This window comes from Emys orbicularis, chromosome 16 (assembly GCF_028017835.1).
Source record: "Emys orbicularis isolate rEmyOrb1 chromosome 16, rEmyOrb1.hap1, whole genome shotgun sequence".
Lineage (NCBI taxonomy): Eukaryota > Metazoa > Chordata > Testudines > Emydidae > Emys > Emys orbicularis.
This window is the reverse complement of record NC_088698.1, coordinates 3,079,215-3,104,774: the sequence shown is the minus strand read 5'-3', so window position 1 is coordinate 3,104,774 and position 25,560 is coordinate 3,079,215. Positions and strand designations below refer to the sequence as shown.

The 25,560-nt window shown below is 55.4% G+C and overlaps 1 protein-coding gene across 1 annotated transcript in view; it reads right to left on the bottom strand.

Annotated features, from left to right (window-relative positions):
- DTX1 (deltex E3 ubiquitin ligase 1) overlaps window positions 1-25,560 on the bottom strand; it is a 102,131-nt gene that overhangs the window by 25,900 nt on the left and 50,671 nt on the right. The window contains exon 2 of the mRNA XM_065417802.1: window positions 20,019-20,700. Within this exon, the coding sequence (XP_065273874.1) occupies window positions 20,019-20,700 (682 nt within the window). The remainder of the gene's footprint in view (window positions 1-20,018; window positions 20,701-25,560) is intronic.

Below are 25,560 nucleotides of genomic sequence, written 5' to 3'. Positions count from 1 at the left end.
GGGAGGGGGATGGAGACGGAGGAGCTAGAAACTTCATTCTGAACTGCCTGGCTTCAAACAATTCTTGCTGTAGCAGGGGACAGTTTAGGGGCCTGAGCATCAGATCTGAAACACTTAGGGCCAGATGCACTGATAGGCACCTGCTGCCTTGTGCCACGCCAGTGATACAAACCTGGCATCACTGGCCCATTAAACTGGGTTCATGGCTATTTTGCATCAGTGCAGTGGTGCAAAGCAGACAGAGTGTACTAGCCAATTTGGCCACTAGACTAACCAGCCCCCAGGTTCAGTCAGGTTGACTCAGCCTTTTAGGGCCAAATTTCTGTCAATAGGAAAAGAGGCAGAAGGGAATTCTTCATTGTTCACAATGGGACCTGCTAGCTCTGAAAATCAAGCTATTAATGTTTTGTGTGTGTGGTTCTTGCAGTCGAGGGCTTAAAAGCCAGCATCCTGCCTGCTCTGCTTAACGGTAAGGGTTTGCCCCAGTGTCCTAAGCTGAAATTTCTCCATTGGCTGCTGTCCTCCACCCCAGAGATGGTTGCAATTCATTGGTGCTTTACATCTGGGAGGCACTTTGAGAGGTGCTGCATACAGTGATATGAACTGTGAGTGGGAATCTTTTAATGCAATCTCTGGCCCTAATTTCCCTCGCACCAGTGTAAATCAGGAGCAACTCCACTGAGTCTGATGCAATTACACCAGTGAGAAGACAATCCTTGCTCTGCCACAAATTACCTGTGTGACCTTGGGTGAGTCACTTGGTCTTTCCTTCCCTATCTGTACAATGGGAATAATAGCATTTCCCTACCTCACAGGGGTGTTGTGAAGATAACCACAGTAAAGACTGTGAGGTGCTCAGCTACTCTGGTGTTGGGGGCCATATGAGAGAGAGAGAGATTAGATTAGATGCCTTCTGTAATCAATGGGTGAGACTGACTTTGGATAGTTGACCTCAGTGGGAGCAAAATTAGGCCCATGGTGAGTGGTTTTGACCATTTCACTCAATCTCTGCAGAACCCCACAAGTGCATACAGGTGGTAGCTGCAATGTACAAGTGAGAACCCACAGCCGCGGCCCCTGGGGTACATCCCACCCGTGGTATATGGGGCTAGTGCCTGTCTTGCTGTGTTAAGAGGAGCTCTGCAGGCATAGCAAAGGGGTGGCCAAGAGCCACTAATAGGCAAACATGCACATATAGAAATAGCACACTCCTGCCTAATGCTAAACCCCTAAAGTACCAAACCAAGCGTTAACCCTCAGGTCACTGGCATTTTCCACAACGCTGGCTAAATGAATGCTTTGGTGGCAGCATCTAAGTATAGGTATCAGTGCCTATGGGGTTAACATCAGCCCAGGGAGCTCTCGGCCTTATCCCAGATTAACTCCCGGCAGGACAGGATCCAGTGCTGGGATTAGAGTCCAGGAGAGACTTCCTATTACCCCCTTGACTGGCTCAGGGCCCAGGGCCCCTCACCCGGAGCTGTGGCCTGTTGGCTCCCTGGGGCTGGGAAGCTGGAGCTGACGGGGAAGGGGCTGTGCACTCTGCCCCAGGCTCTCCTCTGGCGCTGTTTGTCTATCTGCCAAACGGCCTTGAGCCCCTCACCGCAGCTGGGCTATGGGTGCCATGAGACAAAGCACAGCTGGGGTGGGACTCCTGCCCCCGGATTGTGGCATCACTGAAGCTGGCTTGGCCGCCTGAGCTGTGTTGCTTTCCTACAAGGAAAAGCAGCCAAAGGGCAACATCAATACAGCCATTCCCACCCCCCCTTCTCCAACGCGGCCCACTCCCCGGTGTCACTGGCGACAGCCAGCCACGTGACAGCAGCCAGGACGCACGGAGCCCTGACCCAGCCCCATGCCCCCAGGCTTGCCCTAAACAAGAGAAACAGGGGCCCAGAGCTGAGAGGACCAGCTCCCATTGTTCTGCAGTCACGGACAAGTCTCCTGTTCATTCCACTCAGACCCAGAGGGAGCAAATTCCAGTGGGACAGAGGGTCTGATCCTGCTCTGGCTGCAGTCCAGGGCCAAACTTTCCCATGAAAGGAGCAGGAGCCAGCTTGTAAAGCAGAGGTGTGGCTCTCCACCTTTCCCCTGCCCCTCCCTATTCCTCCTGGCCTCATGCCGCCAGCTCACTCACCCAGCTACCAGCTTGATCCTCATGGCTGTGACCCAGTGTGTGTCACTCCAGAGACGGCAAGCGCAGCACCAGGGGAGGGAAGCCTGCTTGGTGTTCGCCCCGACTCTGGCTTCAAAGGCTCTGGTGGAGTGCAGATCAGGTGGCTTTATACAGGGCCTTAATCCCCTCTGTAAGGGGCAGAACGGCACCTCCCCTGCCAACGACCTCACAGTCTGCGATGGGGGGGGGGGGTGTCTGGGAAGAGCCACCAGCTGCCATTGCCATTGATAAATAACAGCTTAGGGGAGATTACAGAGTCCTGGCTTGGTTTAAGGTGGAGTCGCTCTCAAATGAGAGAAGTGGAATTAAATGGGGACTAGGCCTCCCAGTGTGTGTCTGTCTGTTAGTCTGCCCCTGCTTATATAAAGATCTAGAGACTGGTACAGAGCAGAACCAGTTCAAAGTAGAGGGGAAACCACTGAGACAAAGGCCAGATCCTCAGGCGATGTACACTGGCATAGTCCCACTGCAATCCATGGAGTTAGGTTGATTTACACCAGCTGGGGATCTGGTCCTGAACCCAAACCCTTTTTTAAAGAAACCTGTATTAACAGGACATTATAGCTGCACAGCTAAGCACTCAGAAAATAGCCCTGGTAAGGCTGCATGGGTAACCTTAACTCTGCCCCCATGTGTATATGCATCATCATAGCCTACTATTCAAACAATACAAGAGCATACTTTTTTCCCTTAGAGCCTTAGACACCCCTCTGTAACATCCAAATCTGAGTATGGCACACAGAATCCTGCCCTATTCACTATTTGCTGTGTGAGAGAAAAGACTACCCGAGGTGTGACCATGCAATCCCAGACTGAACGATCAGGACTACACATTTTGTTGTGTGTTGTAAACTCTCCGGGAGCAGAGATTGTATTTTCCATTATGTCTGCACAGAGGGTAACTAATCATTAGCTGTCCAAAATCCTCACTGAGGCAGAGTTAAGGTGGCCCAGGGCTGCCTCGTGCCCTTCCAGACTGCAGAGTGGCTAATTGTAAACGTCTGACCCCAGGAAACCCCACATAGCTTCCTTAGCTGCAAAGGAAGTGAAAGACATTAGCCTGAATTCCCTTTTCTCCCCACCAGCACTCTAGCTATTACTGCCTGGGGGAGGAGATGTGAGGTTACTCTATTTGCATGGAGGCGCCGTCCGCTCCTGCTCCAGGGGAAAGTTGGGGCCTGCATCCCACGGGAAAGGCATCCCAAAGTGAACGCCTGGAATCTCAAACGCCCCCAAGGAGTGAACGCTCAGGGCCAGGTCACTAGTCACGAGCACAATGGAAACAAAGAAGCCCCAAGCCCTCGTCCATGGCAGCTGGGTGCAGGACTCAGAGACTGTTGCCTCTAGCTCGCCTAGGTCACCACTCTCTGAAAATGAGCTGATGACGGCATGCGGGTTCTGTGCAATGGGCGTGCTGGGTGTCAGGCCAGCCCTGGGGCACATGGCTCCCTCCCACCAAAACCCCAGCACAGCTGGCACTCACTGGCCTTGTTGGCAGTCACAGCTGAGAAGCTGAGGCTTGAATGGCTCCTGGAGAGCTCCCCTCCCACCCCTAGAGGGGGGTCTCTCCCGGTCACTGTCAAGCCATCCTGCTGGGAAGCTTACCCTGCTGCTACCCACTCTGGGGCTCCACAGGGTTTGCTCTGCGGGGCTCTCACTCCAGCCCCTCCCACAGGCACGAAGGTGACAAGAGACATTAGACACGTTTCTCCTGGCTGGATCAACCAGGTGCTGGGGGTTCCTACCTGTCCATCTGTAGCTGTGGGCTGCACCGTCTCTGCAGATCAGAACGCTACCACAACCCAGCTCTGATCAGTCCCCAGCACTAGGGAAGCGAAAGCGCAGTGTCACCGAGAGGAAGGAAGCTCGAACCAGGTGGCAGCCTCGGCCGGGCACAGACAGCTTGGCATAGCAGCCCCAGCCCCTCTGCATTTCACTGCGATGGTTTACTTGCAGTTCAACAGTGCCCTGAAAATCCCTCCCTCTTTCGCCAGCTCTCACTTGCTCTGATTGCTATTTAGCTGTATCCAGGTAGGACATACAAGCGCTATTGTGCCCAGCGCAGTGCAAACACCCAGCAAGACGCACGGTCCCTGCCTCGGAAAGATGACTGTCTATGGTGTGTGTTTGTGGGGTGGGGGGACAAGCAGGGCAGAGGCAGAGCTGGGAAGGGAGCCCAGGGTAATGCCTTAACCACTAGACCATGCTGCCTTTTAAACTACCTGTTTTCTCACTCTCCTGTTTGGTGGTGGTCTCGCATCCCACGTATTCACATGCCTCCCTCTTCAGCTGAGCGGCGGCGAATTTCCCAGGCAAGCTGCTGTTTCCGACCCTGCTCTTTCCCCATACACCTTAAGCCTTTTGCATGAGATGAGCTAGGACCCTGATCCTGTTACACTCTCTCCCACGGACATCAACGGGGTGATGCGTGGCTAAGTGAGCGTCACTGCTGCTCCAGGCTGGCTGCTGGTCATTGCTAGAGCTAGGGGGTGGAACAGAAAGATCGCTGCAGAGCTGGGACAGGGCCGCAACACTGGAAGAGCTCGAGGCAGCGCAGGTCAGGACTGAGATGCTGTGTCAGTGGCCAGCACTAGAATAACAGAGATTGCAGAACTGTGCGGCAGTGCAAAAACGGCAATGAGCACCACAAGAAATGGCGCCGAGCTGGGCATGGGTGAGCTCCCCTCTGGAATACTGTGTACCAGGCTGGTCACCTGTGGGCAAGAAAGTTGGATTCACACTGCAACAGGTGCAGAGATGGGCTGCTAGGCTGCCCAGGGGACGGAGGGCCCATCTTAGGAGAGGAGACTGGAGAGCTTGGCTTGCTCAGCCCAGCAGAAAGAAGGCTGCAAGGGGCTCTGATTGCTCTCTATGAATGCACTGGGAGGTAAATACCAAGAAGCGGGAAGAGCTATTGGAGCTAAAGGACAATGCTGGCTAAAGGACAAATGAGGATAAACTGGCTATGGGTAAACTGAGGCTGGAAATGAGAAGAATGTTTCTACCCATCAGAGGAGGGTGGTACTGGAACAGCCTACCACTAGGAGCAGGTGGGCAAACAACCAAAGAGTCTGGGATCGAGCTTGGGAAGTTTATGAATAGGGTGATATGACGGAGCTGCCTGTGATAGCAGGGGCGGGACTCAATCACCCAAGAGGTCCTTTCATGTCCTAGGTCCTTTGTTCCTAAGACTGGAACAGCAGGGAGGGAACAAAATGCATTGGGGGAGCTATTGTTGTGCCTAGGATCAGGAGAGACAGGGATTCTCTGGCTCAAACTAGAGCTGACCTGGAATACCGGTGCGGTGCAGGGGGCTGCAGGTCAGAAGTGCGGTGCATTGGCATAGCTGTGTGCAGGGACCCAGGACTGGAACAACTCTGGCTTAGGACTGCGGTGATGACAGAGCTGGCGTGGGACACTTGCCTACCTTCTGGCACGCTGTCTTGCTGCGGCTTTCGCTCACCAGAGTCATTCGGTTTTCTCAGTACGAAACCAGTGAAAAGTTTTCATCAAATACCTTGTTACAAATCGTGAAAATAGGTCAGGCTGGTTTCCTGCGAGAACACCTGATGACTGAAAAACAGCACTGCCCCTGCCCCTGGGAAGTTTCTCAGCATTGTCAATGCATCACCTAGCTCTGGATGTTTTCTTTAAAAAGCTGCTGGGGTGTGCGCGAGTGTGATCTTGATCTGTGTGTGTATGAGAGAGAGAGACAGCCCCCGGACAGGGTTTGTGCGGTGTGGGCTGTGAGTGTGGATCACTGTGTAGGTGTGTGTATGAGATCCCCAAGACCGAGCGTACGTGTGCATACCCCTTCCATTGGAGCTGCTGCTCCTCCCCAGCTGCTGGGCTTGCCTCGACCTGATGCTTCCTGCCTAGAGCGGGTCTTTGTGCGGGTGAGATTCCCGCAGCAGAGTGTGTGTGCGTGCGTGTACACATGCATGGGGGGGAGTGAGGTCCCCAGCAGTGTGTGTGCGTGCACATGTACACAGGGGTGAGTGTTTATGAGATCCCCGATCAGTGTCGTACGCGTATCTGTATGTGAGAGATCTCAGAAGAAGAGTGTGTATCTGTGTGTGTAAGATCCCCGTAGAAGTGTGTGTGTGTGTGTGCAGATGTATATACACCTACCTGGAAACGTTGTCTCTGACCCCTCCCTGATGACTAACCTCTGCACACATGGGGGCTCCGAGCTGGTCAGATATGCTACCTCGGAGACAGCCCTGTCCCAGGCCTCCCTTTGAGAAGCCCAGCTGCGAAGGTGCTTTCGAGCCAGAGAGGGGTTCTCAGGGCCCGCGGGAGGCTGGGCGGCTGAAGCTGCTCTGTTTTCATTGCAGGAGGTGGGTGAGCGAGAGGGGAAGTGCATTTTCTCACGTCGGCTCTCGAACTCGTGGGTGGACCAGAGGACCACAGGCAGAGTGTGATGTTAGTTTGCATCCCTCCCCAGCTAACCGCAGCTGAACGGCCTCTGTGCACCACTTCCTGCACTGCCGAGCAGCTGGCGCCCAGACGCTGGAGCAGTGAGAGACAGAGATCAAAAGAGGAGGAGAAATTCAAGGCAGATTTCAGTAGCGGCTGCCTCAGAGCCAGACCTCACGCCCTTCCCCCAGTTATCAGATCTCCTGAGTGGCCAAGGCATGAGTGGAGGACGTGTGTGTCCATCCTATGCGAGGGTCACAGGGAAAAGGCTCCTTCCTCTCTCCGATTCATTGTCAGCCCTTTGCTAAGGACCAGACCGAGAATCTCTGGACTGCGAAAGCCCTCCAGGCTGGGGGGATGCAGGCAGCTGCAGCTGGAGGTGAGCCTGGCGGCTGGTGAGGAGAAGCAGCCCAGATGGACGGTGCAACCCAGAAGTAGCCTGTGGGAGAGACTGTTTGCTAAAAGGGGAGCTGCAGTTGGGGAGGGCATTTTCGTGAGCTTTGTGGCTAGCTCCTGATTCCAGCTCCAGTTAGGAGGCCGAGATTCCCTTCCAACAGCACCCAGTGTGTAAATCCTGTAGGTCAGGGATAGGGCGGAAGGGGACCTGGGTCTAAAACTCTCCAGCATCCAGACTAAATGCAGCTCTGGGGAAAGTAGGTGCACATCCACTGAAGTCAATGGAGTTGCACCCTGCAGCAGCCACAGCACCCAGCTGCAAAAGCCCCCCTGCCTGTATGCACAGTGCCAGCAGCTGTATGGAATAGCCAAGGGGGCCCTTAACCAGCCCCGTGTCTTGCAATAAACTCAGACCAGCTGTCCCTGCACCAGCCGTGTGTGATCATCCCATATCTGCGGCCAAGGGGCTAGAGATGGGGCAGGGCCACAGATGTGCTGCACGGCAGTGAGACTTCACGGAGTCAAACACTGGGTCTGTAAAACTGCCTGGCAGTGGATGGAAGTGTTGGGGCCAACAGGTAATGCAGACAAAGCGAGGCTGCCCAGAGAACTGAGGTCCCCAAAGCGGGCGATGTGAAGCCATTAGATTGATGAGTGAAGATACTGGGAAGGGAGGGGAGGGGTGTTCACACTGCAGTCCCAGGGGGCTAGCTCAGGTACCAGAGCAGTGAAGTCACAGCAGCACGGGCTAGAGGCCTAAGTAATATGCAGGGTTCCAGGAGGTCTTCTACAGCCTGCGCTGTCATGGCTCCAGGACCCGAACTAGTTACATTCAGTCTAGCTTGGGTATTGCCACACAAGCTGCAATCACAGCCCATGACTGCAGCGTAGACAGATCCTAGGTGCAAAGTTGGAATTTTCCAGGCCTCGAGGGCAGCAAGACCTTAAGGAAGAACACAAGACTCCAGCTATACTGATAGAGGGGAGGGATAGCTCAGTGGGTTGAGCATTGGCCTGCTAAACCCAGGGTTGTGAGTTCAATCCTCGAGGGGGCCATTTAGGGAACTGGGGTAAAAATCTGTCTGGGGATTGGCCCTGCTTTGAGCAGGGGGTTGGACTAGATGACCTCCTGAGGTCCCTTCCAACCCTGAGATTCTATGATTCTCCCCATGGTTAATCTAGCTGTCCTCTGACCTTAGTCATAACTTGATTCAGATTTGCAGAGTAGACAGAAAATGGGTCAAGTAACTGAGCTAAAGTCTGGGCCATCTGTGGGAACCGTGAGCTGCAATAGGAAAGTATACGAGGCACTTTCATTTCCACTGGTTCTCTCTCCAGTGGCTGTGTTGAAGAGGGTTTTCAGCGACTGCTGTGAGATGTTCTTGAGTCAGGGCTAAGGGGAGCCCCAGGCTACCCGGCTCCAACACCTAGCACAGAGGAAAGGGTCACATCCCAAAGGTGCTGTGGGCCCTCTCAGACCGAGAACAAGGCAGAGGGGTGAGAGCCAAGGACACATCTGCCTGCAGCAAGGTTGCCTCAGTACCTGTGAGGATCTGAGCCTTGTGCCATCCTGCCATGTGGTGCCCCAGCCTCTGATCTGCAACACCCACTTTGGGCTGCACTTGTATTGCCCCCAGCAGGATGGGGGGTGCTGCTAAGCCAAGGCTCACTGGCATCACAAAGCCATGCCGTAGCCACCTGGTTGGTGACAGATCAGGGTCTCCTGAGAGTAGAAGAGAGGTGAGGTGATGGGTTGGGCGTGGGAACCAGAGAGTAACTGAGGCTCAAAGATTTTCTCACTGACAAACAGATGTTCCCATGTGCAAAGCAAAAGCGAAGCTGACAAATACCGAGCTTCCACCACAGCTGCACTGCTGACTCAGACCGAGCCTCCTGCCTCCACTCCAGACGTTCTCAAGCGCTTCTCCACCAGCTCCTTTTCAGAGGTGGTTTCTCAGACTCCAGGGAGGGACCCAACCTGTAGAATTCAGATCTAGACCTTGATTTTGAATGCAATGCCCCTTGATTTTGAATGCCCCAACATTGGAGTCTGGGGTGGGGAGGGTTTGGGGGTTGGGTTGGCCCATTATAGGCGGCAGCTGCAAAATTTAGATCCCGGGTTTAGATTGTGACATCCCATCTCCCATCTTAGGGGTCAGGTTGGATCTGTCCTTTGCTTTCAGCCCAACTCTGAAATTCACAGTATAGTGTCTATTGCACGAGCGAGACCCTCATCTCAATTTACAGTGGATAAGGCCAAGGGCTACTCGCTATGACCCCAACTTTTCTGCTCCCCCAAGGCCCCATCCCAGCACTGTACTAACTGGAATTCATAGAAATCAGACCCAGAAGGGACATCCAATCCAGCTGCTGCTGCTGCGACTGGCTTCTCCTCCATGCTGTCCCCAGAGTATGTGGTCTTGTCTCTCTGCTCATGTCTCAATGACCTTTCCTGACTGCTCCATTTTCTAACTGCTCTTGTGGCTTGAAGGTATGTGATCTAACCTGTACTTCTTTGAGCAACCTTGACTAAGTCTTCACCATCCTTTATATTCTCTCTTAACTCTATGCACAGAGCTATTACAATACCCTCATCCTTCCTTTCTTCTGGGAGTTAAGTCCCTTTAGCCCTTCCTGTCATGTTGGACCTTTCAACACATTGATCCTGGTCACTTTTCTTTGCATCCTCTCATGTATCTCTATCCAGTTAGCTGCCCAGCAATGCACAGAGTGGACCAGGTCCTCAGTGGCTACAAATGAGCTACGTCGACAGAGCTATACAGATTGGCACCGGCTGAGGATATGACCCAGCAGTCCTCCAGGTAATACCCCACCAGGTTAGTGGGCTCCCAGGCAGCTCCTTTCTGCATAATCTTCTGCTGATCTTTCCCTTTTTCATTACAGCCATACACTGCAAATCTGCATTTAATCTCTCCCCTTCCAAATCCCTTTCTGCACTGCTACTGCCCTAGCACCACTAACCCAGCTCCTATTGTTCTTCCTCCATCACAGCAGTGACCAGAGGCTCAGCTGGGATCCGGGCCCGCACTGGGCTAGAAGCTATCCAAACACAATCCTTGCCCTGAGACATGTACAGTCTAAACAGACCCAGGGCAGGAGGAGAAAGAGAGGGAAGTCATTTGCTCAAGGACACCGAGCAGGTGTGGCAGGCTGGAATTAGAGTCCAGGTCCCCAGACTCCCACATCAGTGCCCTACCCACTGCCTCTCAGTTACAGAGCATTGCATTCTCCTACATTAAAGCCCCTTTGCTCAGCCCTTTAAATCTCCTCTCTTCCTGCCCTCTCACTCTTCCTGTCCTCGTGGCATTGGTGATGCCTCCTCTTCATCTGCAACTCACAATGTACTTCCTGTGCCGGACCATTTCTTAAGATATTGCACACCAGCCACCCCAGCACTGACCCCGGAGGGAACCCACCTACTGCTGCCAGCCATTCGGATTTCTGCTGACCCCAGGGAGCTGGCTGGTTGCTGTTTGCGAGCCGATTCCTCCTTCACGCAGGGCTCTAGCGCTCAAAACATTCAACTCAAATCAAAATCCATGAGATCTGGGCATCTCCCACGTCTGCCATCTTTGTGGCTTGATGGTAGGAAGCCCGAGTGTGTTCATAGATTATAAAGCCAGAAAGCACCATTGTGATCAACTAGTCTGACCTCCCGTCTAACCCAGGTGGTCTATTCTCAGGGAAACCAGGCTATTACTCACTAGAGTATTGGTACCCGTATGCGTTACTTAGTAATTCCCTTCTGATTAGATCCAGTCAGCATGGATTCACCAAGGGCAAGTCACTAACCTAATTGCCTTCTATGACGAGATAACTGGCTGTGTGGATGAGGGGAAAGCAGTGGACATGTTATTCCTTGACTTTAGCAAAGCTTTTGATACGGTCTCCCACAGTATTCTTGCCAGCAAGTTAAAGAAGTATGGGCTGGATGAATGGACTATAAGGTGGATAGAAAGCTGGCTAGATTGTCAGGTTCAACGGGTAGTGATCAATGGCTCCATGTCTAGTTGGCAGCCGGTATCAAGCGGAGTGCCCCAAGGGTTGGTCCTGGGGCCGGTTTTGTTCAATATCTTCCTTAATGATCTGGAGGATGGCGTGGATTGCACCCTCAACAAGTTTGCAGATGACACTAAACTGGGAGGAGTGGTAGATACGCTGGAGGGTAGGGATAGGATACAGAGGGACCTAGACAAATTAGAGGATTGGGCCAAAAGAAACCTGATGAGGTTCAACAAGGACAAGTGCAGAGTCCTGCACTTAGGACGGAAGAATCCCATGCACTGCTACAGACTAGGGACCGAATGGCTAGGCAGCAGTTCTCCAGAAAAGGACCTGGGGGTTACAGTGGACGAGAAGCTGGATATGAGTCGACAGTGTGCCCTTGTTGCCAAGAAGGCTAACGGCATTTTGGGCTGTATAAGTAGGGGCATTGCCAGCAGATCGAGGGACGTGATCATTCTCCTCTATTCGACATTGGTGAAGCCTCATCTGGAGTACTGTGTCCAGTTTTGGGCCCCACACTACAAGAAAGATGTGGAAAAATTGGAAAGAGTCCAGCGGAGGGCAACAAAAATGATTAGGGGGCTGGAGCACATGACTTATGAGGAGAGGCTGAGGGAACTGGGATTGTTTAGTCTCCAGAAGAGAAGAATGAGGGGGAATTTGATAACTGCTTTCAACTACCTGAAAGGGGGTTCCAAAGAAGATGGATCTAGACCAGGGGTAGGCAACCTTTCAGAAGTGGTGTGCCGAGTCTTCATTTATTCTCTTTAATTTAAGGTTTCACGTGCCAGTAATACATGTTAACGTTTTTAGAAGGTCTCTCTCTATAAGTCTATATTATATAACTAAACTTTTGTTGTTGTTGTATGTAAAGTAAACAAGGTTTTCAAAATGTTTAAGAAGCTTCATTTAAAATTAAATTAAAATGCTGATCTTACGCCGCCAGCCTGCTCAGCCCGCTTCCAGCCTGGGGTTCTGTTCACCTAGGCCTGCAGGGGGCTGAGCGGGGCGACTCGAGGTCAGGGCAGAGGGCTGGGGGTGTGTGGAGGTGCAGGGCAGAAGGCTGGGTGTTGGAGGCGACTAGAGGGCTGGGGGGGTGTGGAGGTGCAGGGCAGAAGGCTGAGTGTTGGGGGGGGACTCGAGGTCAGGGCAGAGGGCTGGGGTGTGTGTGGAGGTGCAGGGCAGAAGGCTGGGTGTTGGAGGCGACCCGAGGTCAGGGCAGAGGGCTGGAGGGGGTGGGGGTGCAGGGCAGAAGGCTGGGTGTTGGAGGCAACTTGAGGTCAGGGTAGAGGGCTGGGGGGTGTGGAGGTGCAGGGCAGAAGGCTGGGTGTTGGGGGGAGGTCAGGGCAGAGGGGTGTGTGGAGGTGCAGGGCAGAAGGCTGGGTGTGGGGGGGTTCAGGGCAGAGGGTTAGGGGTGTGTGGAGGTGCAGGGCAGAAGGCTGGGTGTTGGGGGGAGGTCAGGGCAGAAGGCTGGGGGTGTGTGGGGGTGCAGGGCAGAAGGCTGGGTGTTGGGGGGAGGTCAGGGCAGAGGGTTGGGGGTGTGTGTGGGGGTGCAGGGCAGAAGGCTGGGTGTTGGGGGAGGTCAGGGCAGAGGGCTGGGGGATATGTGGGGGTGCAGGGCAGAAGGCTGGGTGTTGGGGGGAGGTCAGGGCAGAGGGCTGGGGTGTGTGTGGGGGTGCAGGGCAGAAGGCTGGGTGTGTGTGTGTGTGGAGGTGCAGGGCACAAGGCTGGGTGTGTGGGGGGGTTCAGGGCAGAGGGCTTGGGGGGTGTGGGGGGTGCAGGGCAGAGGGCTGGAGGGTGTGTGGGGGGTGCTGGGCAGAAGGCTGGGTGTTGGGGGGAGGTCAGGGCAGAGGGCTGGGGGGGGGGTGTGGAGGTGCAGGGCAGAAGGCTGGGTGTGGGGGGGTTCAGGGCAGAGGGTTGGGGGTGTGTGGAGGTGCAGGGCAGAAGGTTGGGTGTTGGGGGGAGTGCAGGGCAGAAGGCTGGGGTGTGTGGGGGGGTGCAGGGCAGAAGGCTGGGTGTTGGGGGGAGGTCAGGGCAGAAGGCTGGGGGGTGTGGGGGTGCAGGGCAGAAGGCTGGGTGTTGGGGGGAGGTCAGGGCAGAGGGCTGGGTGTGTGGGGGGGTGCAGGGCAGAAGGCTGGGTGTTGGGGGGAGGTCAGGGCAGAGGGCTGGGGGGTGCAGGGCAGAAGGCTGGGTGTTGGGGGGAGGTCAGGGCAGAGGGCTGGGTGTGGGGGGGTGCAGGGCAGAAGGCTGGGTGTTGGGGGGAGGTCAGGGCAGAGGGCTGGGTGTGGGGGGGTGCAGGGCAGAAGGCTGGGTGTTGGGGGGAGGTCAGGGCAGAGGGCTGGGGGGGTGTGGGGGTGCAGGGCAGAAGGCTGGGTGTTGGGGGGAGGTCAGGGCAGAGGGCTGGGGGGTGTGGGGGTGCAGGGCAGAAGGCTGGGTGTTGGGGGGAGGTCAGGGCAGAGGGCTGGGGGGTGTGGGGGTGCAGGGCAGAAGGCTGGGTGTTGGGGGGAGGTCAGGGCAGAGGGCTGGGGGGTGTGGGGGTGCAGGGCAGAAGGCTGGGTGTTGGGGGGAGGTCAGGGCAGAGGGCTGGGGGGTGTGGGGGTGCAGGGCAGAAGGCTGGGTGTTGGGGGGAGGTCAGGGCAGAGGGCTGGGGGGTGCAGGGCAGAAGGCTGGGTGTTGGGGGGAGGTCAGGGCAGAGGGCTGGGTGTGGGGGGGTGCAGGGCAGAAGGCTGGGTGTTGGGGGGAGGTCAGGGCAGAGGGCTGGGTGTGGGGGGGTGCAGGGCAGAAGGCTGGGTGTTGGGGGGAGGTCAGGGCAGAGGGCTGGGGGGGTGTGGGGGTGCAGGGCAGAAGGCTGGGTGTTGGGGGGAGGTCAGGGCAGAGGGCTGGGGGGTGTGGGGGTGCAGGGCAGAAGGCTGGGTGTTGGGGGGAGGTCAGGGCAGAGGGCTGGGGGGTGTGGGGGTGCAGGGCAGAAGGCTGGGTGTTGGGGGGAGGTCAGGGCAGAGGGCTGGGGGGTGTGGGGGTGCAGGGCAGAAGGCTGGGTGTTGGGGGGAGGTCAGGGCAGAGAGCTGGGGGGTGTGGGGGTGCAGGGCAGAAGGCTGGGTGTTGGGGGGAGGTCAGGGCAGAGGGCTGGGGGGTGTGGGGGTGCAGGGCAGAAGGCTGGGGTGCTCGGCTCGTGGGGGCTCCTGAGTGGCTCATGGCAGGGGGCTGGAAGGGATATGACCTGTTCCACCCCCTACCCCCAGGCCCGTCCCTACCTCTCTCTGCCTGCTTTACGGAGCAGCGAGCACGCTGCCGCTCTTCCCCCTCCCCCTCGCAAGGGCCATCGCGGGCAGGGAGAGGGAGGAGGAGGGGCGGAGGGGCCGGAATGCACCAAGCTGTGGGAAAAAGCGGGGGAGGAGGGAAACTTGGCTGCTGCAGGACCAAGCTTCTGCCTCCTGCCCCCACAGGGGAGAGTGGTGGGCGGGGGGGCTGAGTGGGGCGGGGGGCCGGGACTCCCCCCCCACCACTCTCCCCTGCCGGGGCAGGAGGCAGAAGCTTGGTCCTGCCGCAGCCAAGTTTCCCTCCTCCCCCGCTTTTTCCCACAGCTTGGTGCATTCCGGCCCCTCCGCCCCTCCTCCTCTCACCGGGCAGGCAGCGTGCCACTCAGATTCGGCTCGTGTGCCGTGTTTGGCACGTGTGCCGTAGGTTGCCGACCCCTGATCTAGACTGTTCTCAGTGGTGGCAGATGACAGAACAAGAAGCAATGGTCTCAAGTTGCAGTGGGGGAGGTCTAGGTTGGATATTAGGAAACACTATTTCACTAGGATGGTGGTGAAGCACTGGAATGCTTTACCTAGGGAGGTGGTGGAATCTCCTTCCTTAGAGCTTTTTAAGGTCAGGCTTGACAAAGCCCTGGCTGGGATGATTTAGTTGGGGTTGGTCCTGCTTTGAGCAGGGGGTTGGACTAGATACCTCCTGAGGTCCCTTCCAACCCTGATATTCTATTATTCTATGATTTGTTCCCATCTAACCGGTCAGCTACTTTCTGGGTTGTATCCTCCTCCACCCTGGCAAAGGCACTTTAGTGCTGGTGAAAAGTGCAGTGTTGGGAGCCCCTTGGAGACCACAGCTCTTTGTTTATGTGCAGAACAGATAGAGCACAATGAAAACTCCTCCCCTACCACACTGCCTACATGCCCTGACTCTGACCTGGAAGGGTGACCTCCATGCTGCATTCAGTCCTTGCCTCCTATGCTGACATCCCCACCCAGGGTGGGCCAATTGCAGCCTGGGTGATGTCGGAACTGGACTGAGACCTGCCAGTTCATTTCACACAGGCCACCAACTGACATGGACTGAGCTCGAGCCAGAAATCTCCATGGGCCATTTCCAGTCTCTGGACCCATCTCCTCCCCATTTCCTTTCCCCGTTTGAAGGCTGCTCTCAGTTCCCCCTGAGGCCTGGGGAGCGTTTTGGATATGAGATGGCAGAAACAGAGGGCTGAAGAAGGTGGAATAGTCTGAATTTGCCATTCAGGGAGTATTGCTGGATTGCATCTGTCTGCTTGGAATCGATGGGCCAGAACCTCAGCTGATGTAAATCAGCAGCTCCACTGAGTCAATGAGGCTATGCTGAGCCCTGGGGGGCTTCCACTATAAAACATACGTGTTCTTTCCTTGTCATGCGGTACCACACCTGTTGGCAATGAGTTATTGGGGTGAACTGATGAACCCTTTCTGCCCCCAGAAACCCCTGTGCCAGCACTGGAGGGCTAATCTTGCCCAGGCTGCCCATCCGAGTGCTGGGGCTCTCCCGCTCTGCATCTTCCATCACATCCCTCCCCACCTCCATGCTGAGAGCTCCCAGTGGGGTATGACTATATATACAGCCAGCCCATTTACAGCCCCTGGGTGTCAGTGAGGCGGGGCTGGAGACTGGGTCTGCCCCACTCATGGCCTTGGATTAACTGAGGGTTTTACAGTTAATCCAATCGGGTTTATCTCCTGACATCATTCGACAGGTCGCTCCTGGGGACTGAAAAAAGACACTGGTTTGCCTGAGAGTGCCAGGGCCGAAAAGCAGAACTAAGGAGGGGAGAAGGACGAGAGAGAGACACCTCTGGAATGGGAAGATCTCAGATACCAAGGTAATGAGAGGAAGCGGAAGGAAAAGAAAGTCCCCAAAGGGCGAGGGCGAGGAATGCAAGAGGCTTGTTAAGTGAATGCTGCAGAATTAAATGGACTCCAAGGCAGCAAGGCCTGCTCAGAGGGACCACGCAGGAGCGGAACACGGTGCCTGTAAGATTGACCTAGGGGGATACTCACCTGGCAGGCCTGCTGAGGAATTCAGACTCACCTGCAGCTCCCTCATCCCCTCTTTTTACAACTGTGACACACCAAGGGGGCCAGCTCCTCAGCTGTGTAAATCAGCATCGTTCCACTGACTTCAGTGGTGTTCTACCAATTGACACCAGCTGAGGAGCTGGCCCTCTCTGTTCAATTCATAGGGGGCAGGCCGGAAAGAGCCTCTAGTTAGATATAACTATGTAGAAAGCTTCTTACATTGGGAAAAGTTGTCCCCAGGGAACCCGCGTTGCCTTCAGGGAGCTTTCCTGGGGTACCCAAGAGCAGAATGTGCTCCACCGTCTCGGAGTTATTTGGGGATAGGCTGGTGTTGACAGGGCTTTAAGGGGGGGTCTCAGAGAATTGCCTGGTTCATCACTGACAGAGGCTACATTTCTCAGGCTGATCGGAGAAGGGCTAGGGGGTGGCTCTGCTGCTTGGGGTCCAAAGAAGAGGAGGGAGCAAGGGGGACAGCTGAAAAGCAGGGAGGTGAAAGTCACGTCTGAGTCAGTCTGGCTCTGCTTTCATTAGGTGTTACTGTGGGGCAGTTCTCGGGTCTGTGCGATCCAGCGGGTCAGACTAACTGATCACAATGGTCCCGGGATGAATGTGCCAGCCCAGCTGACTGCCTATTGTATCATAGATTCTCAGGGTTGGAAGGGACCTCAGGAGGTCATCTAGTCCAACCCCCTGCTCAAAGCAGGACCAATCCCCAGACAGATTTTTACCCCAGTTCCCTAAATGGCCTCCTCAAGGATTGAACTCACAACCCTGGGTTTAGCAGGCCAATGCTCAAACCACTGAGCTATCCCTCCCCCTGTATGGGTTCTGGGGTAGCTCCTCAGCTGGTGGGACTCAGCATAGCTCCATTATTTCAGCAGATCTGGGCCAAGTTATACAAGTTGAAGATCTGACCCTAGCTAGCAAAGATATTTCTCAGGCATCTACCAGCCTGGTATCTAAGCCCAGATATTGACTAGGGATGGACCCAGAATAGTGATGAAGCTCAGTCCAATATGAAGAATAATAATTCCTAGCTTTTTATAGCACCTTTCATTCATAGATCTCAAAGCACTCTACAAAGAAGGTCAATGTCATTTACAGATGGGGAAACTGAGGCTCAGAGAGGTGAAATGACTTGTCCAGGGTCACCCAGCAGGCCAATGGCAGAGCCAGGGAGAGAACCCAGGTCTCCCGAGTCCCACTCTAGTGGTCTACCCTGCCCAGTGAAGCTGATGCCTGATTGGCAATAGTAGCACTACCCAACCCAAGAGCTCTACAGTCTGACAGCAAACCCAGATAGACCCACGGGATTAACTTCCAACCGGAAATGGACCCAGAGCCATGCCCCTGCATCTCCAGCGTGTATCATGGTACGGTTGCAAGTAGCATCAGACCCTGAGAAGAACAGGGATGGTCCCTGCTGGGCTCTGCAAGCCCATTGGAAGCACTGCTCAGACTTGGCTGCATCGCTCCTCCCAGCACAGAGAGCAGCTCCCCCCAACCACCACATCAAAGCTCTGGATTCTTTTGACTGGGTCTACAGCCCTGGGCAAGGCACCCCACTCTGAGCCTTGCTGCTAGTGTTACTGGGGCTCCCTCCCCACATCCCTCCTCTCCATCCTTTCCTCCCTCCCCTCCAGTTCTCCATCCTCATCCTTCTCCTCCATCCATCTCCCCACATCCCTCCCTTCCATCCCCATGCCTCCCCTTTATCCATCCCCTCCATCCCTGCCCTCCATCCCCAGGCCTTCCTTCTATCCATCCATCCATCCCCATCCCGCCTCCATCTCTCCCTTCCCATCCCTCTCCTCCTTCCCCATCTCTCCCCTCCATCCATCACCTCTATCCCTCCATCCCACTCCCCATCCCTCCTTCCCATCCATCCACTCTGTCCATCTGTCTATCGATCTACGGTCCATTGAGCCGCTGGGGGTTTGATGGGCCCAGCACTGGAAATTAAGGATGCACTAAATCAGATCGGGGGTGGGGGGACTAGGGATGAAGGAGGAACGAGGCTGGGAGAGTGAGAGCGAGAAGCAGGAGCGGACACTTAGCTATGCTGGGAGAATCCCCTTGTGTTTACAGCCCACTGCACCTGGGCCCGGTTGCCACAGCAACAAGACCACGCAACTTTCAGTGCACAGAGCCGACCCCTCAGGCAGCCCTATCCGCAGTGACGGTCGGACACCCGCACCCCCTGGCTCTTCAGCTCTGCATGGCGGCTCTGGGGAGGGCGGTTGCAAGGCCCAGGCTCTGCAAGGCCGCAAGGCAGGGCCCGGCGCCTGACGTCCTCCTTGGAACAACAGCCGTTTCTGTCTCCCCTTGGCCTGGGCCTGCACCTGCCAGTTCAGGGCTGCTCAGAAATACCAACTGCTCTCTCCAGCACAGCCTGTCCCTGTTCTCACCGGCCACCAGCTCCGGACGGGTCTGTGGTCAGCGCTCCATGTGGCTGCCCGTGTGGGGCTGCACACCCTGCGGAGGTGGGACGAGCTGCTGGGCTGGAGCTGATCTGCAGCGATCCCTTTGACTGAGCTAATGAGGCCCAGGAGAGACCCCACACAGCCCACTTAGGCACAGGATGGCTACCATGCCCATGGGCCGAGGAGTTCCAAAGGGGAGAGGTTTCCTCTGCCCAGACCGGGGCTGTGTATGTTACTGGGAAGTAGGACATGCAGGAGAGAGGAACAGACGGATCTTGATGGTGCCAGGGTGACTTCCGCTAGGTCAATCTCTTGTCAAGTTCCAGGACTGCCCACCACACCCAGCTCTTCCCTTCCCTTCCCACCCTGGTGCCAGCCACCCTGGCCCTCCTCTTGCTGGTCTGTTACTGGTTCCATTTGGAAAGCCATCCCATGAATTCATCCTGGCTTTCCGCACTGGAAGTAGAGGAGGTGTGTCGCACCATGTGTGGGCCCCCGGGGAGCCGTGTGGAGCTAGTCAGGAATGTCAGGCTCTCTGACAATGAACACACCCAAAGAACAACGGAGAGCCCCCTCCAGGAAATACCAAGTGACACAGGCCCCTCTTTGGACAGGATGGAAGCCTGGAAAAGGGTGACACGTGATCATATAGAACAGTGTCTGCACAAGTCCGCAGTGATGGACATGGACCTGCTCTCTCAATATATTTGTTCTATAAGGCCCCTAGGCACAGAATCCCAATGGCTGGGTTACCCCCAGGGCAGGGCTAGATGCCATTGGTGGAGCAGAGGAGGGTTATCAAGATTGACAGAATATGAAAATTGAATCCGACCAGGGAGGGGAGTTCCTTCCATGCCAGGGTTGGACTCCACTAGCCAAGTAGCATAGCGGACACCAGGCAGTTGGTTCTCCTCTCACTTACACTGGCTTGACCCCATTGTTACGCCACTGACTTCAGTGAAGTCACTCCTGATTTACCCTGGCGTAACAGAGAAGAGAATCAGGCCCCATGTTTGAAAGAACAGAAACTGAATTCCATCATCTACTCAGGAGGGTGCGTCTGCTCCAGGTGAGAGCTGAGGGTCTCTGACAGGATGCCAGACTACATAAACATGCAGGCCATATATCACCATAGGCATAATGGCTGAGGGGCACTGGACCATTTTAACAGCCCTATAATGTGACCTGGCTCCACATCTGCCCTTCAGTAGCTACCCCCACCTCCTCGCCACTGAAGCCACAAGAGGTATGGATCCTTACCCTGGTGGGATGGAGGCCCTGGTACTCAGTACTGCAACCCGCTGCGTGCCAGGCCTGTTCAGGTTGTTCTGCCCAGGAAGCTGGGTGCCAGTGGGAGCGCTCTGGCTTCGGGAGAAGGTAGTCACTTGCATGCCGCTAGGGGACCGGACTTGCTCCATCTTAGCTGTCCCCCCAGTTGGCATGGTGCCCGCAGACCACAATGCTGTGCCGTTGAAAGTGTTGCTCTGCCTAACAGCCAGAGTCCCATTGCTGTTGCCCACATACACCTTCCTCCGCTGCGAGGCCAGGATGGCATTGGAGGCTGCCCTGGTGCTATTGACCAGCAGGCACTGCTGGCAGGAACACGGCTGCCCAGAGTTGGTGCCCACAGGCCAGGACTGGGACTTGGGGATGGAGCCCATGGTGAGCGGGTACGCCAGGTCCATGCGGCGCCGGAGTCGGCGCTTCCGCTGCGTCTGCCGGTTCATCTGCGACATGCTATTGAAGTAGATCAGGTAGCAGAAGCCCAGAGAGGAGAGGTCCAGCCACGGGTGCTGCTTCTCATAGGCATTCTGGATGGTGATGCAAATATCCATGTCGTAGGGAGTCCAGGAGTTGTTGTCGTTCTCCCACTCCCACACGATCCCCTTCCCAGGGGCCGAGGAGGGGTCATAGAAGTTCCTCCTCACTGGACGCATGGTCCCTGGGGGAAAGAAGAACACAGAAAAGGGATGCTGAGCTTCCTCTGCATGGGTCAGACCAATTAGCTCATGTGAGGGACGGAGCCCTCCGAGGGGAGCCTGGCCAAGCCAGGTCAGCCTGGGAGACCTCTCCAGGTGAGACGGGATTTCACACACTGGGATGGTCCTTCAAGCCCTGGCTTTCCTAACACTTAAGCAGAGCTTGTTCCCAGCTATCACCCTGGCCTTTTTATACCCATCAGGGCCAGAGCCTCAGCTGGTGTAAATCAGCACTGATTTCAATGCAGCAATGCCAATTTACTAGGGTTACCATATTTTAATACAACAAAAAGAGGACACTCCATGGGGCGCTGGCCCCGCCCCAACTCCGCCCCCTCCCCTGCTTCCCGCTAATCAAATGTTCACGGGAAGCCTGAAACAGGCAGGCAGGCAGCAGGTAAACTGGGGCGGAGGGGGGGGGGCGCAAGGAGGCGCGGCCCAGTCCGGCCCCCCCCGGCCGAGCGGCTCCCTCCGGCGGCCGGCCCCGGCCAAGAGGCTCTGGCCCCGGCGTCTCCGGCCCGGCTCGGCTCGGCCCCTGGGGCGCCGGCCCCGGTTCCGGCCGAGCGCGCCGGCCCCAGCCGAGCGGCTCCGGCCCGCCCCGGCGGCTCCGGCCCTAGGGACTCCAGCTCGGCTCGGGCACCGGGGCACCGGCCCCGGCCCCGGCCGAGCGGCTCCGGCCCCGGCCCTGGCTGAGCGGCGCCGGCCGGTGGCCAAGCACCCCCAGCCCCAGTCCCAGCGGCTCCGGCTCCGGCCCCAGCGGCTCCAGCCCGGACCCAAGCCCCACGACCCCTCCCTATTTTCCCGGACATGTCCAGCTTTTTGGAATTTCCTCCCGGACGCGGATTTGAGGACCAAAAAGCTGGACATGTCCGGGAAAATCCGGACGTATGGTAACCCTAAATTTAAACCCGCTGAGATTCTGGCCCTCTAGAATTATTGGAAGCAAAACCCACTTATATTATTACAAACAGCTCTACTCTGAGCCCAATTCGCCTCTCGCCCCAGGGTAGGCACTGGGGTTACCCTGGCTTTACTCCAGTGTGAGGGAGAGGAGAATTAGAGTCACTGAACCCGCTTTGCTTCAAAATATGGGGCTGAGTAGCCACTACCTTCCAAGCTGATGTCAGGTAATTCCGCTGGAACCCACAGAGTTGCGCTGGAGTAACAGAGCGGCAAGTCAGCCCCTGTTATTTAGCGCCTGGGCATCAAGGTCAGCACAGGGAGGGGCAGAACACGGTTCCCCCACCCCAGTGGGGCTCAGCCCTGACCTGGAGGGCCCACCCATGGAACAGGTAGGGGGTTCAGTCTCAATAAGCCATTCAGTGCTTGGTTCAGCCGCCAACCAGGAGCCAGGTACTGTTAACTAGTGACAATGGGTTTTGTGGGTTCAATACCGGAGCCCTAGGAAATGGTCTGAACAAACTCATTCCACACAAGCTATGGAACACCAGCACTTGGACTCAGCTAGAGTTGGTGACCTACCTGTGAAAGGTTCCATTTCCCCGCTACCAACCGCAGAAGCCACACAAGGCCCCCACATATTGCATAAGCCATTGGCCATGGAGCTGGGGGTGGGAACAGCACTGGGGCCACAGCCCGACTACTTTTTGGCTGGGCCAAACCTGAGCATTGCTGTGACCCCAGGAGTCAGGTTCCAACACGATCAAAAAATGTACACCTTGTTTCCAGTCTGAATGTGTCTCACTTCAACTTCCAGCCATGGGACCATGTTAGACCATTCTCTGCTATAGTGGAGAGCCCATTAGTAAATACTGGTTTCCCATGTAGCTACTTATAGACTGTGATCAAGTCACCCCTGAACCGTCTACACTGCAATAAAAGACCCGTGGCATGGCCACAACTGGCCCAGGTCAGCTTACTTGGGCTTGGGGGGCTCCGGCTGCAGGGCTAAAAATTGTCGTGTAGACGTTTGGGCTCGGTCTGGAGCCCAGCCTCTGAGACCCCATGAGTGGGGAGGGTCTCAGAGCCCAGGCTTTTTACTGACCCTTCTCCAATTTATCAACATCTGCCTTGAACTGTGGGCACCAGAACTGGATACAGGATTCCAGCAGTGGTCACACCAGTGCCAAATACCGAGATAAAATAACCTCTCTGCTCCTACTTGAGATGCCCTTGTTTATACATTCCAGGACTGCGTGGGTCTTTTGGTCCCAGTGTCGCACCCGGAGCTCACATTCAGCTGATTATCCACCACGACCCCCAAATCTGTTTTAGAGTCACTGCGCCCCAGGACAGAGTCCCCCACCCAGTAAGTACAGCCGACATTCTTTGCTCCTAGGTGTATACATTTACACAGAGCCATATTAAAAGACATACTGTTTGCTTGCACCATTTACCAAGAAATCCGGAACGCTCTGAATCAGTGACCTGTCCTCTTCATTATTTTCCGCTCCCTCAATTTTTGTGTCATCTGCAAACTTTATCAGCTGATTTTTGTGTTTTCTTCCAAATAACTGATAAAAATGTTAAAAAGCAAAGGCCAAGAACTGAGCCCTGTGGGACTCCACTGGAAACAAACCTGCTTGATGACGACTCCCCGTTTACAATCACCCTTACCGTTAACACAGGGGACAGTGGAAACACCTTTAACCACAGAATCTTTGTTGGCCTGGCCTGGCCTGGCCTAGCAGAACTTAACACCCTTCCCAGAGTGCAGTTTGTGGGCAGCAGTAAAGGATTCTAGGGAAGCAGGAAAGTGAGCAAGAAAGAGATGGGGAGGAGAGGGTGGCTTTTGGGATACAGGGAATAGAAGCTAGCACCAAGCTCTAGGTTGCCGGGCCAGCCTTTCCTGACGGTGAGGAAATGCTATTCCAGCTCCCCAGAATATCAATTCTGCAGGCGTCTCTACTGGGAGCTGTGCAGATTTCACCTTCAGAGCCCCTTCGGGATGAGAGTGAACTCTCAAGGGCCGGGCTTTCTGGGAAAGGACAGTATTAGGGAACTGTCACCTCAGCGCACCTGAGACTCTGGGCTTACACCTGTGCTGCCGCTCATGCTGCCACGTCGCCATTGCTATTTTTAGCTGTGCTAGCTAGATTAGAGCTAGCCCGGGTGTGTCAGCCCCGGCTGCCATCCCGCCTTCGCCCGCAGTGTAGACAGACTACATGGTGCCCTGAATCCCCTTTGGCAGGATACCAATGGCTGTCACTTGGCTTCATTGGAAACCCAAGTGAGCTGCTGTGAACACAGGAATCTGGTGACTGGATTAATATCAAGGCCTTGTCTACACTGGGGTTTCAGCCACTGGCATAGCTGGACCTGTGCCAATCCTCATGTAGGCACGCTACACCAGCACAGCATAATTCGAATTGGAGCAGGCTGCCCCATCTTCAACCATGTCTACACTAGCTGGTTGTACCAATGCAGCTCCACCTGTGGCTGAAATCCCTGGGCAGATGTGGCCTTAAGTGAAAGGAAATCAGCCAGATCAAAAGAATCTATGGACACAAATCTGACATCAGGAATCATAACATTCAAAAACCAGTAGGAGAACACTTCAACCTCTCTGGTCACTCAGTAACAGACTTAAAGGTGGCAATTTTGCACCAGAAAAGCTTCAAAAACAGACTCCAACAAGAAACTGCTGAACTGGAATTAATTTGCAAACCAGATACCATTAACTTGGGCTTGAATAGAGATTGGGAGTGGCTGGGTCATTACACAAATTGAATCTATTTCCCCATGTTAAGTATCCTCACACCTTCTTGTCAACTGTCCGAAATGGGCCATCTTGATTATCACTACAAAAGTTTTTTTTTCCTCCTGCTGCTAATAGCTCATCTTAATTAATTAGCCTCTTAGAGTTGGTGTGGCAACTTCCACCTTTTCATGTTCTCTGTATGTGTATATATATCTTCTTACTATATGTTCCATTCTATGCATCTGATGAAGTGGGCTGTAGCCCACGAAAGCTTATGCTCACATAAATTTGTTAGTCTTTAAGGTGCCACAAGTACTCCTGTTCTTTTAGCCAGATCAATGTTTCTAGCACCCTTACTACTCTACCCTGCACCCACATTTTCTGGTCTCCTTCTCTCCCCCCACCCCCATCTTCAAAGGAGACTGAAAGAGAGAGAGAGAGGATGGAAAATGAGAGCAAGAGCTAACCGGCTGCTCTGTCTACATAGGACGACACGGGAGGGAGCAGTGATGGAGGCAGAGGTCAGGATGTGGAGGCTGGCAGTGAAAAGCTGCTGCCCTCCTCCCTGCAATGCAGCTCATTTGGCTGTGGCACGGCTGGTACAAAAGGGTCCCAGAGCTCTGCAGCTGCTCCAGGTGAGCGCCAGCACATTCTGCAGGTTCCCATACAGCAGGCCACAGTGTTAGGGTTACCATACGTCCGTTTTTTCCCGGACATGTCCGGCTTTTTGGTAATCAAACCCCCGTCCGGGGAGAATTGCCAAAAAGCCGAACATGTCCGGGAAAAATACCGCCGGCTAGGCACTTCCCCTCCCGCGGCTGCTGTGCTCCCTACCTTGACTCTTCTGCTCTGTTTAAAGCCAAGCTGCCCGAGCGCTACCGGCTTCGGGCAGCCCCCATGCTTCCGGACCCTGAGCCGCCGGCCGGGCACTTCCCCTCCCGGGCTCCGGCTGCTGTGCTCCTCCCCTGACTCTTCGGCTCTGTTTAAGAGCCGAGCTGCCCGAGCGCTACCGGCTTCGGGCAGCCCCCATGCCTCCGGACCCTGAGCCGCCGGCCGGGCACTTCCCCTACCGGGCTCCGGGAGCGCAGGGTCCAGAGGCAAGGGGGCTGCCCGAAGCCGGTAGCACTCGGGCAGCTCGGCTCTTAAACAGAGCCGAAGAGTC